The 17,910-nt window shown below is 40.4% G+C and overlaps 1 protein-coding gene across 3 annotated transcripts in view; it reads right to left on the bottom strand.

Moving 5' to 3' along the window:
* Window positions 1-17,910, bottom strand: part of LOC136864543 (F-box only protein 22) — a 477,522-nt gene that overhangs the window by 46,792 nt on the left and 412,820 nt on the right. For 2 of the 3 annotated variants that reach the window (XM_067141655.2, XM_067141656.2), the window contains exon 8: window positions 6,300-6,480. The exons of the other annotated variant lie outside the window; for it this stretch is intronic. In XM_067141655.2, coding sequence (XP_066997756.2) covers window positions 6,300-6,480 — 181 coding nt within the window. The remainder of the gene's footprint in view (window positions 1-6,299; window positions 6,481-17,910) is intronic. 3 annotated transcript variants of the gene reach the window in all.

Raw genomic sequence — 17,910 nt, 5'->3', positions numbered from 1 at the left:
TGTAGTGTAGTGTAGTGTAGATACATTGTAGTATAGATACAGTACATTTAGAAAGTGTCGTATCTTGCCTGCTATATTCGTGTGTTATCTTTCGTGTATATCTATTAGACCGTAATACACTGACTGACAGAGCAAATGCAACACCAAGAAGGAGTGGTTCAAAAGGGATGAAAGTTGGGGGAAAAACAGAGACGGCACGGACGAATAATTGATGTTTATTTCAAACCGATATGCAGGTTACACAATGCGCACGGCATCGACTCAGTAGGATGTAGGACCACCGCGAGCGGCGATGCACGCAGAAACACGTCGAGGTACAGAGTCAATAAGAGTGCGGATGGTGTCCTGAGGGATGGTTCTCCATTCTCTGTCAACCATTTGCCACAGTTGGTCGTCCGTACGAGGCTGGGGCAGAGTTTGCAAACGGCGTCCAATGAGATCCCACACGTGTTCGATTGGTGAGAGTTCCGGAGAGTACGCTGGCCACGGAAGCATCTGTAAACATCGTAGAGCCTGTTGGGAGATGCGAGCAGTGTGTGGGCGGGCATTATCCTGCTGAAACAGAGCATTGGGCAGCCCCTGAAGGTACGGGAGTGCCACCGGCCGCAGCACATGCTGCACGTAGCGGTGGGCATTTAACGTGCCTTGAATACGCACTAGAGGTGACGTGGAATCATACGCAATAGCGCCCCAAACCATGATGCCGCGTTGTCTAGCGGTAGGGCGCTCCACAGTTACTGCCGGATTTGACCTTTCTCCACGCCGACACCACACTCGTCTGCGGTGACTATCACTGACAGAACAGAAGCGTGACTCATCGGAGAACACGACGTTCCGCCATTCCCTCATCCAAGTCGTTCTAGCCCGGCACCATGCCAGGCGTGCACGTCTATGCTGTGGAGTCAATGGTAGTCTTCTGAGCGGACGCCGGGAGTGCAGGCCTCCTTCAACCAATCCACGGGAAATTGTTCTGGTCGATATTGGAACAGCCAGGGTGTCTTGCACATGCTGAAGAATGGCGGTTGACGTGGCGTGCGGGGCTGCCACCGCTTGGCGGCGGATGCGCCGATCCTCGCGTGCTGACGTCACTCGGGCTGCGCCTGGACCCCTCGCACGTGCCACATGTCCCTGCGCCAACCATCTTCGCCACAGGCGCTGCACCGTGGACACATCTCTATGGATATCGGCTGCGATTTGACGAAGCGACCAACCTGCCCTTCTCAGCCCGATCACCATACCCCTCGTAAAGTCGTCTGTCTGCTGGAAATGCCTCCGTTGACGGCGGCCTGGCATTCTTAGCTATACACGTGTCCTGTGGCACACGACAACACGTTCTACAATGACTGTTGGCTGAGAAATCACGGTACGAAGTGGGCCATTCGCCAACGCCGTGTCCCATTTATCGTTCGCTACGTGCCCAGCACAGCGGCGCATTTCACATCATGAGCATACCTCAGTGACGTCAGTCTACCCTGCAATTGGCATAAAGTTCTGACCACTCCTTCTTGGTGTTGCATTTGCTCTGTCAGTCAGTGTACTAATAATAATTTGTCTAAGCATTTAGCTTCGTTGGTAATCTTTGAGTACAGTAGTTCTTGCAAATTTCATTTCTGTTGTGCTTAGTAGTGACATACGGTACGGTACCGGTATCGTAATTAGGATACGTCTGAAAGTAGTTTAAAAATTACTGTAGTGTACTGTACAGTAGTATACGAGTAATATCCTATTAGAATTTAGTGTGCTTATTTTATTATTGTAAAATATTTGTGTAGTACTGGTGTAGAAGAGGTATCCGTAGAAGAAGAACTCTTAATAAAATATTGTTGAAATTAGGATAGGCTTAATTGCAGTTTGGAATTGTGTAGTTCTTGTGTATTACTTTCGATATTCAGTAATTAACAGCAGCTTTTATCCTGTTAGGGGTTGTAGGATTAAAAAAATAGAGCACGACTAAGTAGTATCGTAGTGTAGTCGTATATTAATTACCTTATTGTTGTGTACTATCCCAGACAATATATCCCTCCGTTCATTTATTTATTTTTTGCAAATAAGTTATTTTATTTTTTAATTTAAAATTTTCCCCCCGTAAAGAATGGCTAAGGAGCGCGAGTGTACTTATTGTGGGTGTGGTGAGGCATTGAGGGGTATGAGGGAGGAGTTGGAAAGTTTGAGGGAGATAATTAGGATTCTCACAGAAGACAGGAAGGAAGATAGGACTCCCTCAAACAATGTACAGGTTACAGTAGGTGTACAAGAGGGAGGGGAAGGAAAGGGAGGAGTTGTAGAAGACAGGTGGTCTAATGTTCTAAGGGGAAGGAGATTGCAGGCCAAGGGCTCTATTCAGGATCAGAATTCAGGACAGGTGTCTGTGCGAAATTGGTACGAGTCACTCCAGGTAGAACAACAGAGGGAAGATGAGGGACAGGGAACTGTTGCTGAGATGCATGGAAGTAGGAGGAAGGGAAAAGGTAGGAAAGGGAAATGTAGAGTAGAGGATAGGAAAAGACAGGTGGAACAGGGTCATGGGAAGGAGAAAAGGGAGGAGGAAGTAGCTTCTTCAGCTATCAGGAAAGATAGGGCTGACCAGGAGGGGAGGGGATCAAATGAGGTGGGTAGGGTTGAGGCTCTGGTCATGGGGGATTCCATCGTTAGACACGTGGGGAAAGAGTGTGGAGGAAAGGGAACCAGGGTAGAATGTTATCCAGGAATTAGATTGAGGCAGATGTTGAGGAAAGTAGAAGAGAGGGAGGAGGGGAAGGAGAAGGTGGTAGTGTTTCACGTTGGTACCAACAATGTAAGGCAAGCTGACATAAGTACCAACATAGTTGGAGATGTGTGGGATATGGTAAATGCAGCACGGGTGAAGTTTAAGAAAGCGGAGATTGTTATTAGTGGAATACTGTGTAGGGGGGATACTGACTGGAGGGTGATTGGGGATTTAAATGAGACTATGGAGTGGGTATGTGGGAAACTGGGAGTGAAATTTCTAGATCCTAATGGGTGGGTAGGAGATAGGGATCTGCGCTCGGATGGCCTTCATTTAAACCGCAGTGGTACGTATAAGTTAGGAAATTTGTTTGGAAGGGTAATAGGGAGGTACATTCAGGGAAACGGGATGGCCTAGGGAGCGGTGATACGGGAACAGGGAACTGGAAATCAAGTAGGGATGACATAAAATTGTTAGTGTTGAACTGTAGAAGTATTGTAAAGAAAGGAATAGAATTAAGTAATTTAATAGATATATATTTACCAGATATTGTAATAGGAGTTGAATCATGGCTGAGAAATGATATAATGGATGCAGAAATTTTCTCACGGCACTGGAGTGTGTATCGTAGAGATAGGATAGAAAAGGTGGGAGGGGGAGTTTTCATTCTGGTGAAAGAAGAATTTGTATGCTACGAAAAAGTTAAAGATGAGACACATGAAATTCTAGGTGTAAGGCTCATTTCTAAAGATAATATGCAACTTGATATATTTGGAGTGTACAGATCGGGAAAGGGTAGCACTGATGCGGATTCGGAATTATTTGATAGGATAGTCAGCTATGTGGGAAATGACATGGAAAGAAATGTGATTGTAGCGGGAGATCTGAATTTGCCAGATGTCAATTGGGAAGGAAATGCGAACGACAGGAAGCATGACCAACAAATGGCAAATAAGTTAATATGGGAAGGACAGCTGATTCAGAAAGTGATGGAACCAACCAGAGGGAAAAATATTTTGGATGTGGTGCTGATAAAACCAGATGATCTCTATAGGGAAACTGAAGTAATAGATGGTATTAGTGATCATGAAGCTGTTTTTGTGGTAGTTAAAAATAAATGTGATAGAAAGGAAGGTCTTAAAAGTAGGACTGTTAGGCAGTACCATATGGCTGATAAAGCAGGTATGAGGCAGTTTCTAAAAAGTAACTATAATCGGTGGAAAACGGTAAATAAAAATGTAAACAGACTCTGGGATGGGTTTAAAGAAATTGTTGAGGAATGCGAAAACAGGTTTGTACCTTTAAGGGTAGTAAGGAATGGTAAAGACCCACCTTATTATAATAGAGAAATAAAGAGACTAAGAAGGAGGTGCAGACTGGAAAGAAATAGAGTTAGAAATGGCTGTGGAAGTAAGGAGAGATTGAAGGAACTTACTAGAAAATTGAATCTAACAAAGAAGGCAGCTAAGGATAACATGATGGCAAGCATAATTGGCAGTCATACAAATTTTAGTGAAAAATGGAAGGGTATGTATAGGTATTTTAAGGCAGAAACAGGTTCCAAGGAGGACATTCCAGGAATAATTAATGAACAAGGGGAGTGTGTATGTGAGGATCTTCAAAAGGCAGAAGTATTCAGTCAGCAGGATGTAAAGATTGTTGGTTACAAGGATAATGTCGAGATAGAGGAAGAGACTAAGGCCAAAGAAGTAATAAAATTTACATATGATAACAATGACATTTACAATAAGATACAAAAGTTGAAAACTAGAAAAGCGGCTGGAATTGATCAGATTTCTGGGGATATACTAAAGACAATGGGTTGGGATATAGTACCATATCTGAAGTACTTATTTGATTATTGTTTGACCGAAGGAGCTATACCAGATGAATGGAGAGTTGCTATAGTAGCTCCTGTGTATAAAGGAAAGGGTGATAGACATAAAGCTGAAAATTACAGGCCAGTAAGTTTGACATGCATTGTATGTAAGCTTTGGGAAGGCATTCTTTCTGATTATATTAGAAATGTTTGTGAAATTAATAACTGGTTCGATAGAAGGCAATTCGGTTTTAGGAAAGGTTATTCCACTGAAGCTCAGCTTGTAGGATTCCAGCAAGATATAGCAGATATCTTGGATTCTGGAGGTCAAATGGACTGTATTGCGATTGACATGTCTAAAGCATTTGATAGGGTGGATCATGGGAGACTACTGGCAAAAATGAGCGCAATTGGACTAGACAAAAGAGTGACTGAATGGGTTGCTATATTTCTAGAAAATAGATCTCAGAGAGTGAGAGTAGGTGAAGCTTTGTCTGACCCTGTAATAGTTGAGAGGGGAGTTCCTCAGGGCAGTGTTATCGGACCTTTATGTTTTCTTATATATATAAATGATATGAGTAAAGGAGTGGAATCGGAGGTAAGGCTTTTTGCGGATGATGTTATTCTCTATAGAGTGATAAATAAGTTACAAGATTGTCAGCAACTGCAACGTGACCTCGAAAATATTGTGAGATGGACAGCAGGCAATGGTATGTTGATAAACGGGGCAAAAAGTCAGGTTGTGAGTTTCACAAATAGGAAAAGTCCTCTCAGTTTTAATTACTGCGTTGATGGGGTGAAAGTTCCTTTTGGGGATCATTGTAAGTATCTAGGTGTTAATATAAGGAAAGATCTTCACTGGGGTAATCACATAAATGGGATTGTAAATAAAGGGTACAGATCTCTGCACATGGTTATGAGGGTGTTTAGGGCTTGTAGTAAGGATGTAAAGGAGAGTGCATATAAGTCTCTGGTAAGACCCCAACTAGAGTATGGTTCCAGTGTATGGGACCCTCACCAGGATTACCTGATTCAAGAACTGGAAAAAATCCAAAGAAAAGCAGCTCGATTTGTTCTGGGTGATTTCCGACAAAAGGGTAGCGTTGCAATGTTTGGGTTGGGAAAAATTGAGAGAAAGAAGAAGAGCTGCTCGACTAAGTGGTATGTTCCGAGCTGTCAGCGGAGAGATGGCGTGGAATGACATTAGTAGACAAATAGGTTTGAATGGCGTCTATAAAAGTAGGAAAGATCACAATATGAAGATAAAGTTGGAATTCAAGAGGACAAACTGGGGCAAATATTCATTTATAGGAAGGGGAGTTAGGGATTGGAATAACTTACCAAGGGAGATGTTCAATAAATTTCCAATTTCTGTGAAATCATTTCGGAAAAGGCTAGGAAAACAACAGATAGGGAATCTGCCACCTGGGCGACTGCCCTAAATGCAGATCAGTATTGATTGATTGATTGATTGACTATACTACACTACTCATTACAGATTTTTTTTTTCTCCTGACATACAGGATGACTGGTACACATAGAAGCAATTGATACACAGAAATATGGTAATCCAACAAAAGAAAAAAAGAATTGGGACAAACAAAGTTTTAAACATCAAGTACAAAGATCGATTATGAATGTGATAAAGAATCCCTTTTGCTAATGACTGATTTCTAATTTGGAAACTATACAGTTATATTCACTCCCATTAGTATTCACAGTGAGTATTATCCACCACTTTATACTTTCTCTGCATTCATGTATAATTATTACCTGGTAAATGTTTATTGCCAATTTCTCCATTCCCAAAGTATCCCAGGAGAGGAGTGTGAGGAAAGTAACTCCTGAAAGATGCTGATTCAACATTTTCTTCATTATACCAGATCGATCCTCGACCCAAGCATGAAAACATAAACCCAAGGCTGCTTTTTGTTGGCAATGCACATGCTTTCAGCTGCAAGAAGAAAGAAAACATATCCCTTCAATGTTTCACTCAATTACAAGAAATAATATTAATAGTTTGCAGAGAAATTACTCAAAATTAAAAACACACACAAAATTTCTTCCTTACACGGACTCTCCATTAAGCGCAAACATGCCTTGAACAGAAAATTGACTTGGGCGTAAAATGTAATGCAAACCACCCTGAATTAAGCAGATACTGTCAAACGTAGAAATGAAAGCCAAATTACGAGGGCTGTAAATAAAGTAGTGGCAACGTAGTCCAGACACTCGCAGGAGATTGGGGGTGTGAAAAATGGGATATGGAAGCGGGCAGGTGGTGCTGATGTCGATGTGTAGTGTGCCTTCGATAGGCATATAGTTGGGAGTGTTGTTACTGTGTGGCGATGAAATGAACAGTGTCAATTTCACCGCTCTAAAGCAAATTTTCAAAAGGTGATCAGCATTCATGGATTAAAATATGGGTTGCCCATGGCAAAAATGCATCAGAATGTTATCAAGAATTATATGAAGCCTGTGGCAAGAATGTATTACCTTATAGGATGGCTGCATGATGGATCAAGGGATTTTGTGCGGTTCGGAATGAGGCTGCAGATTTGCACCGCACAGGTCGGCTGTCCATGCCTCAAGATCAGATTGACATCATGACTGATCTCGTTTCTGTAGACCATCAATGAAATGTCTTAACATGAAAAAAATCACATCCCATTGGGTTCCACATCAACTGACCAACATACAGAAATGGCACCAGCATGCACCTGGACAAATACCGCCACAAACGAGATGCATTTCTATAGCGTATTGTCGCCACTGATGAGATGTGGGCATGAGCCTACAAGCCTGAATAAAAATATCAATTGATTGAATGGAGTCACCCAGGTTCATCACCACGTCCACAGAAATTTTGACAGGAACCCAGTCGGGTGAGCTTATGCTAATTGTGGCAGAAGATTATGAGGATTTTATTCTTACAAATGCTGCACCTGAGGGACAAACCATCAACAGTGACTACTATTGCTGATTCCGGAGTGACATCTGTGCCAGGCAATGCGGTGCAAACATACACGTTTATAGCGAGAAAATCGTCCTATCATGTTGCATGACAAAGCACGTTGTCATGTCGCAAACAATGTCAAGCTCTTATTGTAACAGTAGCATTGGGAGGTCCTGGAACACCCCTGTACTCATCAGACACGAGTCCTTGTGGCGCCAACCTGTTACCGAAGCTGAAGGGGCCACTCCGAGGCCACCGATTTCCTGACATGGCATCTGTACTCCACGCAGAAGGGCGCTCCATCACTGTCATCAAGAGTGAAAGTCTTGCCAACGGTCCCCAACGGCTTCCCAAAATTTGGCAAAAGGTAACAGACTTTGCAAGTGACTACGCTGAAGGAATGTAATGCTACTGTACTTGTTAGTTTATTAAATATTGCATTCTATTGATAACGCCACTACTTTATTTACAGCCTTCATATACCCTTGAACAGAAAATCCTCCTAGTGGATTGTACAGCAAAATTTTAACCATCCCATACATTCTAAATGGTCTGTGATGCAAGAGAAAGTACAATACATTTCTCAGTCCCTTTATTCTGGGTATTTCCTTCAACCAAATGCACTGCCTGAACAATCTACTTTCAATATGGTACTCTACAAATAGTTGTCAGTCATCTTTCGAATTCAGCACCTATAGTCCAGTAGTTCTCACATTATGAAAAGAAGAAGGAGAAGAGAAGAGAAACATGATGACACATGTTTGAAGAAGTGACTGAGTACAGATAGAAGAAATGTCAAGACGCTGTCAGAAGTGTAAAGGAGTTAAAGGAATTTGTTCAATGACAGAATGATTCAGATATGTTTGGTGTAATGCCTGAGGATAAAGTTTTAGTCAAAAGTCAGGCTATCAACATTAAGACCACTGCAATTCAGAAAACTCTACTTGACTGCTGGAGAATGTAAAGTACAGTACTGGTACCAGTAATAAAAGTTATTGTAATATGTGGTGGAACGGAGAACTGCATCTATGGGAAATAAAATTTTAAAGTTTTGTATTTAACGTGCCTGAAGGATTTCATTTTTGTTGGTAATATTTTGTATTTTGAGAAATGAAGAAATAAGAAGATATATTGAACAGTATGAACATTGCAAGATGCAAAAGTATTTTGAAGTGATTTTTTTGTATGTAAATTTAAATTAATGTCAGCAAGCATGAAAAAAAAAAAATATTTGGGACGTTTTAACTTGGAAGAATTATTTGAAAATCATTTTTGCAATTCTGTATGTCAAAATTGCAATCTGACGTAAAATTTTGTAAGGTGCTTTATTTTGAAGCATCCTATACCACACGCGCGGTCACCGATGTTGAAACAGGTGATGTAATTCCTCTCACATCAGTAAGCTAGGAAATGACCACATATGGTCAAGCAATTGTATTGGCAAACGAGAGTCTAGTGGAAATTGTTTCTTACTGGTTAGCTGTGATTGGCCCATTTCCGGTCTTCTGCCGGCTTTGGGAATATGATGCATGTGCTCGGCGTCTTTTCCATCTGACCGTCCGCTTTCCGTGGTAAATGTTATTTTCATGTTATTCTCAATGTTTTCTGATTTTGTTTGATTTAATTTAATTCCTTTTGTATTTCGGTATTTCCTTGCTTAATGTCATTTTCAAAGCTTTATATTTAACGTGTCCGAGTTTCCCCTAGGTTCCCGTTGCCGTAATTTCAGTTCTTTCACTTACTTTCATTTTAAACTATACATTGTAATGTAGCATCACCTTTCTATGTTAAATCAAGTTTTTCTCTAAGTCACTGAAGTATGTCTTGATTCCGTGTCGTGGAACTGTATTTTGTTAAAGTTTTTTAAGCACCCTTCAATTGTGAAGTAAGGATCAGCTGCTATGTCATGACCTTGTTTCTTGTAATATTGATTTTGATTATGTTAATATGATGAGTTTCTAGGTGATGATCATAAATCTCTTCTCCCCCATAACGTCATACCTTCCCATGGACCTCATTGAGTTCCTGCACCTTCCACAATCCTCCTTAGTTGTCATTTTTAGGTCTGTAAGTGTTCCCTTGTATATGATTTAATTTTGCGTATTGAAAGTTATCCGTCACGTTTCCATACTCTAATGTGAATTCACCGCCACTGCATCATTTTACTATTTCTTTATTAATATTTTATGTCAATATTTATTATTTTTTATTATTATTATTATTATTATTATATTTATCATTATTATTGTGTACGCGTTGTCTCGAACCAACGTTACAGTTACCAATTTAATGCATTCTGACAATGTCTGAAGTGTGTACTTCTAAAAGAAGAAAAGTAGTAGCAGCAGCATGCCGAGTGAGTTGCCTATGGGATTTGTGTCACGTAGCTGTCAGTCTGTATTCAACAGATAGAGGGTTCAATCCTCACTGTCAGCAGTCCTGAGGATGGTTTTCCATGGTTACCCATTTTCACACTAGGCAAATGCAGCAGCTGTACATTAATTAAGGCCATGGTCATTTTATTCCCAGCCCTTTCTAACCCCATCATCACCGTAAGGCCTGTCTGTGTCAGTGCAGAGTAAGAAAGAATAGTATTACCTGACATGAACTCCTGATATACAGGATGACATGTGTAAGAAATTGATACACAAGTAAATATGGTAATACAAGAGAGAAAGAAAGAAAGGAAGTTTCAAATATCAAGTACACAGATCAATCATGAATCTGACTCAAAAACTACCTAAACAGGCCAATGGCAAGAAACAGCTCATAATCCTTCTTGCATCCTTCCTTATAGACAAGTGAAACTACTGCCATTTCAGGTGTCTGTCTTCGTAGTGTAATGGTTACCAATATTAGCAGCCATCCTCTGAGGCCTAGGTTCAATTACCAGAGCAGCCGGAAATTCAAGAATGGCAAAAGGGCTGGTATGTGGTTAAAATGGTACATGTAACTCACTTTCATTGGGGGTGTACCTGAAAAGAGCTACACCACTTCAGCACGAGGACACTAGGCTTGCTTTACCATTTCATGCCCAAATTTTATGACAATACACTTTAAGAGATCGGGCCAGCTAGGAAGACAGCCGGTGAGGGGAAGTGTGCGAGGGAGAAAGCAGAACCGTGGGAGCAAGAATGCTGACTTCCTCTCCTCTCTCACTGTTGTGACGATGTACAGTTGACCCGAAATATTTATAATAACTGACATGTAACACACTACAGATTTTCAGTTAGTAGAATTCCCTTCCAGCTGTAAATTACAGACATACCTAGCCGAAATAAATTTATTTAGAAATGTTAGAGATAATGAAGGGCACCCATACCCGGGGGCACGGTGGGGCCACGGCCCCACTCCAGCTCTCTGGGAAAGGCAAAAATCTAGTGTAGTCACGTGTTTTCCTTTCAAGAAAATGATTTTAAAGGCAGTATTACGTAAAAGCAGCAGTACCGTCTACCACCAACAGGCAGCAGATACCGTGGGTTACTCTACCGCAGAATACAAATTTCCATTTATCTTCCAAAATATTAAAATTACTACGTACCCCCAGGTCTGGGCCCCCCTCTAGAAACTGTCATATGGGCGCCCACGGAGATAATAGATAGATTTATCTCACTGTGGACCGTGGATGGCGTAAGACGTTCAAGCTTGCTCCTATGCTGCGGGCCGTGGACGGCATAAGACTTTTAATGTTCCGCGCGAAGGAATGCTGTTTATATTCGTCATCTATGCATTCTTATACCTTAGTGAGCATTACTGGTTGTAGCAGGAAGTTGGTTGACCTTTTTGAGATAATCCTCAGTGGGCTCATGTTTATCTTAGCTGTTTTAGTGGGAATATCTCAGCACTTCCTCGCGCGTCAAGACGATACTTGAGATTCCAATGCAGTGCGGGTCATTCTTACCGCGTGTAGTATAATGGCTTATAAAACAAAGTTTCTTATGGAAGATTAATTATTAGATATTTCACAATGATTATTCTGGTGATGAACTTATTCCTGAAATAGACTCAGATAGTGAAAGTGAGTGACAAGGAAATTCCGATTCCCGAATCCGATAGGCCTATAGAGAAAAGTGAAGAGCCTGATACATATCATCCTAGTTACTGTCCACCCGTTCCACCATTTGCAGAGAATTCAGGTATAAACGTTCAAATAGAAAATAAGCAGGATATTTTGAGTTACGTGAGTATTTTCATGAATGACGAATTTTATCACTGTGTGTGTGAGCAGACCAATCTATACGCGAGTCAAGTGATAAGAGTGATGCCCCGGCCTTTCACAAAGAATCCGATCATGCAATCGTGGAAACCGATTAGTAGAAAATCCTGATATAAAAATGTACTGGACCAAAGACCCTGTTCTTCATACTCCGATATTTTCTAATACAATGTTCCGAATACGCTTCCTTCATATTCTGTCATTTCTTCACTTCAGTGACAGTAATCATTATGCCGAAAGTACAGATAGGCTGTATAAAATTAGACGTATTTTGAAACCTGTGACACCAGATATTACACCCTAAATATTTACTACAGGTAAACACAAAGTATCATTTTTCTAACATTTATAGTTCAGGAGTAATTTCAAATTGTATTAAGTGATGGACGTCAAGAGGGCCGGGCATGAAAATGGCCGGTCCAGGCATTCATGTGTCCCGCTCAGAAGCAGGTACTGAGCGTGTTAAGGAGTGAGAACAGAATTTAACCTCTTATTATAGTAACTGTCAAAATGTTTTTTGTGTATCAATTTGCATAGCCTATGTTTTAAATTATACGTAGATGTAGAATTAACTTTACGACGCTGTAGATGTACTGTGTAGAATATGGTTTGGCATAACAGCAGGCTTCATAACCTGAGCCATGTCATGTACAATAATAATAATAATAATAATAATAATAATAATAATCCCGTGTGGGGATTTACCGGTTACCTCCATCGGGCGCGTCCCATTGGAATTGGGGAAGCTCGCTGGCTCTGCCGCCAGCAGAGTCAGAGGGTAGTAGGGAAATAAAATACCACCGTGAAAAAAAAACTGGTCCTTTGCCAGGGTTACGGCGAAGACTGGTAAATGACCAGAAGCCAGAAAACATCTTGAGGCAACCTCTAGGGCTAACAACCCTAGTTGTAAAAGGATGGATACCCGTCCAAAGCAAAGTCAAGTCAAAAAGCATGATGGCACAACATTTCAAGAAACATACCCCAGGGGGTAAATCTTCGGATAAATCCTTCGTCGTGAATGCCACGGCGCACGAGTCTCATTCGGATTCTGGGGGAGACTCGACATCATGCAAGAGACGAGTCGGGGCGTCTCGGTGTACCCCGAAGAGTCAAAAACTCAGGCCAAAATCTAAAACCTTTCTAGCAACTTTCAACATAAATTCACTTACACAAACTGGCAAGCTGAAAACCCTCACCAAAGCTCTTCACGAAAATCAGATATCCATAATGGCCCTACAGGAAACAAGGTACCCAGATGAAGAGATTTTTTAATCCGAAGGCTACCGATTTTTCAAGAGCAAAGCGCAAAGAGGAATCCTCAATGGAGCTGTGATGCTTGGAACCGCGTTTGCTGTTAGAACCAAGATCCTTAAATCGGTTGCAAATTTCGAACCTGTCAATGACAGATTGTCTATACTCACAATTAAATGCGCGAACAAAACCTACACCCTAGTTAACGCACATGCTCCTACAAACGATAAGAACAAGTCTGATCCAGACGAAGTTGATAATTTCTGGGACCTACTGGATGAAAAATTATACAAAATCCCCAAACACCATGTCAACCTTCTTTTGGGTGACTTCAATGCCCAACTAGGTCGTGAACAGAAGTACAAGAAAGTTATAGGAAATTACCCTGCTCACAAAAGAACCAATCCCAACGGCAGAAGACTGGTGTCCATTTGCGAAAATCACAACCTGCAGGTCATGTCGACCAACTTTCGCCATCTATCCAGAAAGCAAATGACTTGGCGTTCTCCCGTCCAAGCTCTCGGAGAGTTCCAAAATGATCATGTTGCAATCTCCAGGAGAAACAGCCCTGAGATTATGAATGTGAAGGTAAAGAAAGGCATCAATGTGGCCTCAGATCATTATATGTCTCTTATCAAATTCAAACCAATTCCCGCAAACACAAGGAAGACAACCAAACAGATCACACGCTTCGACAATGATAAACTTCGGCAAAGGGTCGAGGAGTTCCAGGAAAAGGCTAGACCAAATGACTGTGACTTTAACAACGCCAAAAGTCTCCTTGTTGAGGCTGCCAAAGACGTTGCAGAAATCAAGAGAAGCAAAAAGCATGCCTGGTGGAATGGTACCTGCGAATCAGTCCTCCAAGAAAGACTCAATGCATGGAAACAGTACTACTCTACGAAATCAGAAAATGATTGGGAAACCTACAAAACCAACGTGCCCAAGCAGCTACGGTGTTCAGAACTGAGAAACGTAAATACGAAAAATCTCTCATTGAAAAGATAGAACAAAACTTTAGGAAGAATGAAAGCAGAGAGTACTACAGAGCCTTCAAACGCAAACTCACTGGCTATAAATCACCATCTCTATGCTTTGAGCGAAAGGACGGCACACTGGCGACGTCAAATGAAGAAAATTGCAGCATTCTGGCAGATTACTTCAAGAATTTACTCAATTGCTCTAAACTGCAAAGCGCCATTGAGACCAAGGAACCCTTACTCAGGTACCCAGATTCCAGACCACCCGACAGAGATGAAATCAAGCGCCACATTGCCCGTCTCAAAAATAACAAAGCGCCGGGTGAAGACTCAGTAGTAGCAGAACTATGGAAATGTGCCCTAGGGGTATCACTTGATATCTTGCAAAAGCAAATAGAAGAAATTTGGAACAAGGAGACCCTACCCGAAGATTGGAAAATAGCTTTGATCCATCCATTATACAAAAAAGGCAGCATGAAGAACATCAGTAACTACAGAGGAATATCTTTGCTACCCGTGACTTACAAAATTCTATCACTTGCCATCCTGGAGCATTTGGAAGCACAAGTCGAACATCAAATAGGTGAATACCAAGGAGGGTTCAGAAAAGGTCGCTCAACAGCTGAACAGATCCAAAATCTCAAAACGATCATCAGATATTGTACACTAAGGTCCAAGCAGTATGTGTCTGTCTTTGTGGACTTTAAGAAAGCGTACGACTCCATTGACCGGGAAGTCCTGCTAAACATCTTAAATGAATTTGGAGTTGATTTGAAACTGCTGGCATTAATTAGAGCCACACTGACCGATACAAAATCCAAGGTGAAGTTTCACGGATGTCTCCCACATTCCTTTGACATCAAAACAGGCACCCGACAAGGTGATGGGCTATCCCCGATACTCTTCAACTGTGTTCTTGAAAAGATCATCAGAACCTGGCGGGTGAGATTACAGGAAACCAACTCCAGTCCATTGAGAATAGGAACCAAATCCAAGGGGATCGCAACAGACTGCTTAGCATTTGCCGATGATACTGCTATTCTCTTAAACGACATAGAAACCGCTAGAGCTCAAGTTGAAATTTTAAAGGAAATTGCCGAACAAACTGGTTTGCAGATATCGTTTGAGAAAACAGAAGTAATGACTAACATCAAAGAGGCTCCACCAAAACTCCATACAAAATACGGGAACATCACCCGAGTAGACAAATTCAAATACCTGGGTGAGATCATCATGAAAAATGGACTGGACAAAGAAGCACTTCAGGAGCGAGTACGCAAACTGGAAATAGCCTACCAAACATCCCGCACAATCTAAAACAAAAAATGCCTTTCCCAAAACACCAAGATACGTCACTAAGAAACAGTTCTGAAGCCAGTAGTTCTATATGCAGCTGAAACCCTGTCTCTAAATGCCAACAAAGGACTCCTTGAAGAACTGGAGAAAAGAAAACGCAAAATTGTGAGAGGAATCTTGGGATCAAAGTACAAAAATGGAATCCATCAAAAGAGATCCACCAAGGAAGTCTACAGCAAAATAGAGAAAATTACCGACACAATCAGAAATTACCGACACAATCCACCCACATGCCCATAAAAGAGCTGCATACTATAGTATGATTCATAGAGCATACAACATTCCACTTTCAAAAGAAAATCTAAATAAAGAACTAAACACAATCCATGAAATAGCAAAACAAAATGGATACAAAAGAGAAATGATAAACCGGATCATCAATAAAGTCAAAAATAAACCTAAAACCAAGTTAACCAGAATCACTAAAAATAAAAAAGAATATGCACTGTTTACTTATAACAATAACCATATACATCCCATAACAAACATCTTCAAAAAACAAGGCCTAAAAATAGCATACAAAACAGCACGCAACAACACCAACATACTATACAATTCCAAATTAGTTAATAACACAAACAAATACAATCATTCAGGAGTCTATCGCCTAAAATGTAACGACTGCCAAGCCAGCTATATAGGACTTACCGGTAGAAGTTTTTTAATACGATATAATGAACATGTAAACGCCGTCAAACACAGACATTTTTCAGCTATGGGTCAGCATATTGACGATCAAAAACATAATTTCACAGACATTAAGAACGACATGCAAATCCTTAACATGAACCCAAAAAGTCCCTTACTCAGTATAATAGAAGAATTTTATATAAATTTAGACAAATATGTGAATCCAAACTCCAACCTAAATGAAAGTATAGACAGAAACAACATTCTTTTTCATGCAGTAATTCCCTTATTAAAAGATTTCTATATCAAAAGAATAAACAAGCAAAAATCGATATGTTCAAATCAACCGCCTCAAAACCCTCTCCCCTCCAACCCCACTCCTATTACTAACACTCCACCTATCCCCCCAAACCTCCCCTCTACCGCCGCTAACTACAATCTCAGAGCTACGCGCACCAGATCCCAACAGGCAGCTACTAAGAACGCACGGCTCCAGCACTTTACGTAAGTAAACGACATACGTTTCACTATCACACTTTCTATCCACAACATTATTACACTTTTATTTCTATTTCCAGACACTCCACCTTGGTTTCTCATAACATACCAGCTTCCAGAACGCACCAAGACGCATAACTTTCATCATATTTGACTAATGCCACCAATCTTAAACATCGCGTCTACGGAAGAAAACATGCTCCATTAACATTTTTAACAACTTTAACATCTGTAGCTGCCAATAGATCTTCAGATAAACAACAGCATTACCTAATTTGCAGTGGATCATTATAATACTAATTACCTATACATCTTATATTTTTATGGATCCACTTTGTTGGAACGATATATATACAAATCCATTTATTCCAAATCAGTGTATATGCTGTACTGCACACTAACAGCACCAGTGTAATGAGTTTTTATACTAGACATGTGTGGCATACATACCACTGTTTTTGATTATATGCCCATTTTAACAATATTTTAATGTCCACATTAGCATATATTTTTATTCAATTTTAACCTCACACTAAGTTTCAATCAGTATGTAATGACTTTACAAAATGAATTTAGCTTCTAGTATGTACAAAAGCAAGATATTGCACTGATACTTAAATCAAAAATGTTCAAGCCTGTGTTCTATTATATCATTGTGACTAATCAACAGCCAATTCTGTAAATATTTGAACTTGTCACTGTAGAGTTACACAAACATATCTGTGTTCCATACTATACAACTTAAAATTGGATAGTAGTAGCAGTAAGGTAATATGTGTCTCTATGAACAATGCACACTAGTCATGTACTAGACACACCAAACATTAATGATCAGCCTAAACTAGTCTAATTTTTACTATGTGATGTTTTTATGAACAATTTACAATTGTCAACTGAGGATGACCCCATAGGGGTCGAAACTAGTCTTGAATATTTGTAATGTAAAATAAACTCGTATTGATAAGGTGGAGAATTGTATATATATTGTTTTTATGTAAAACAATCAGAAAAAGACGGGCACGATTTTACGGTCATCTGAAAAGAATGGACGGAAGAAAGTTAACTAAAGAAATCTTTCACTTTTTTGATTCAAACCCCAAAACCACAATTTCCTGGTTTAGAAATACCAAAGAAGACCTGCAAATGCTACATATCTCAGCTGAAGACGCCCTTAACAGAGATCTCTTCCGCAAGAAAATATTGAGGAACGGGCTAAACCGAGACAAGCAACCGAACAGAAGACACGGTGCCCCTTGGACAGAGGAGCGTAAGCAGGCCCACTCACAAAGAATGAGGGAAATTTGGGCTCTAAAGAAGGCCAAGTTCAGTGTCAAATGCAACATGACTTAACGTGGTCCTTGATGGCCCCAGCGAATTATATATAATAATAATAATAATAATAATAATAATAATAATAATAATAATAATAATAATAATAATAATAATAATAATAATAATAATAATCAGAAGTAGAAGAAGAACTTGAACTTTTACTAT

This window comes from Anabrus simplex, chromosome 2 (assembly GCF_040414725.1).
Source record: "Anabrus simplex isolate iqAnaSimp1 chromosome 2, ASM4041472v1, whole genome shotgun sequence".
Classification (NCBI taxonomy): domain Eukaryota; kingdom Metazoa; phylum Arthropoda; class Insecta; order Orthoptera; family Tettigoniidae; genus Anabrus; species Anabrus simplex.
This window is presented reverse-complemented; position numbering and strand designations above follow the sequence as displayed.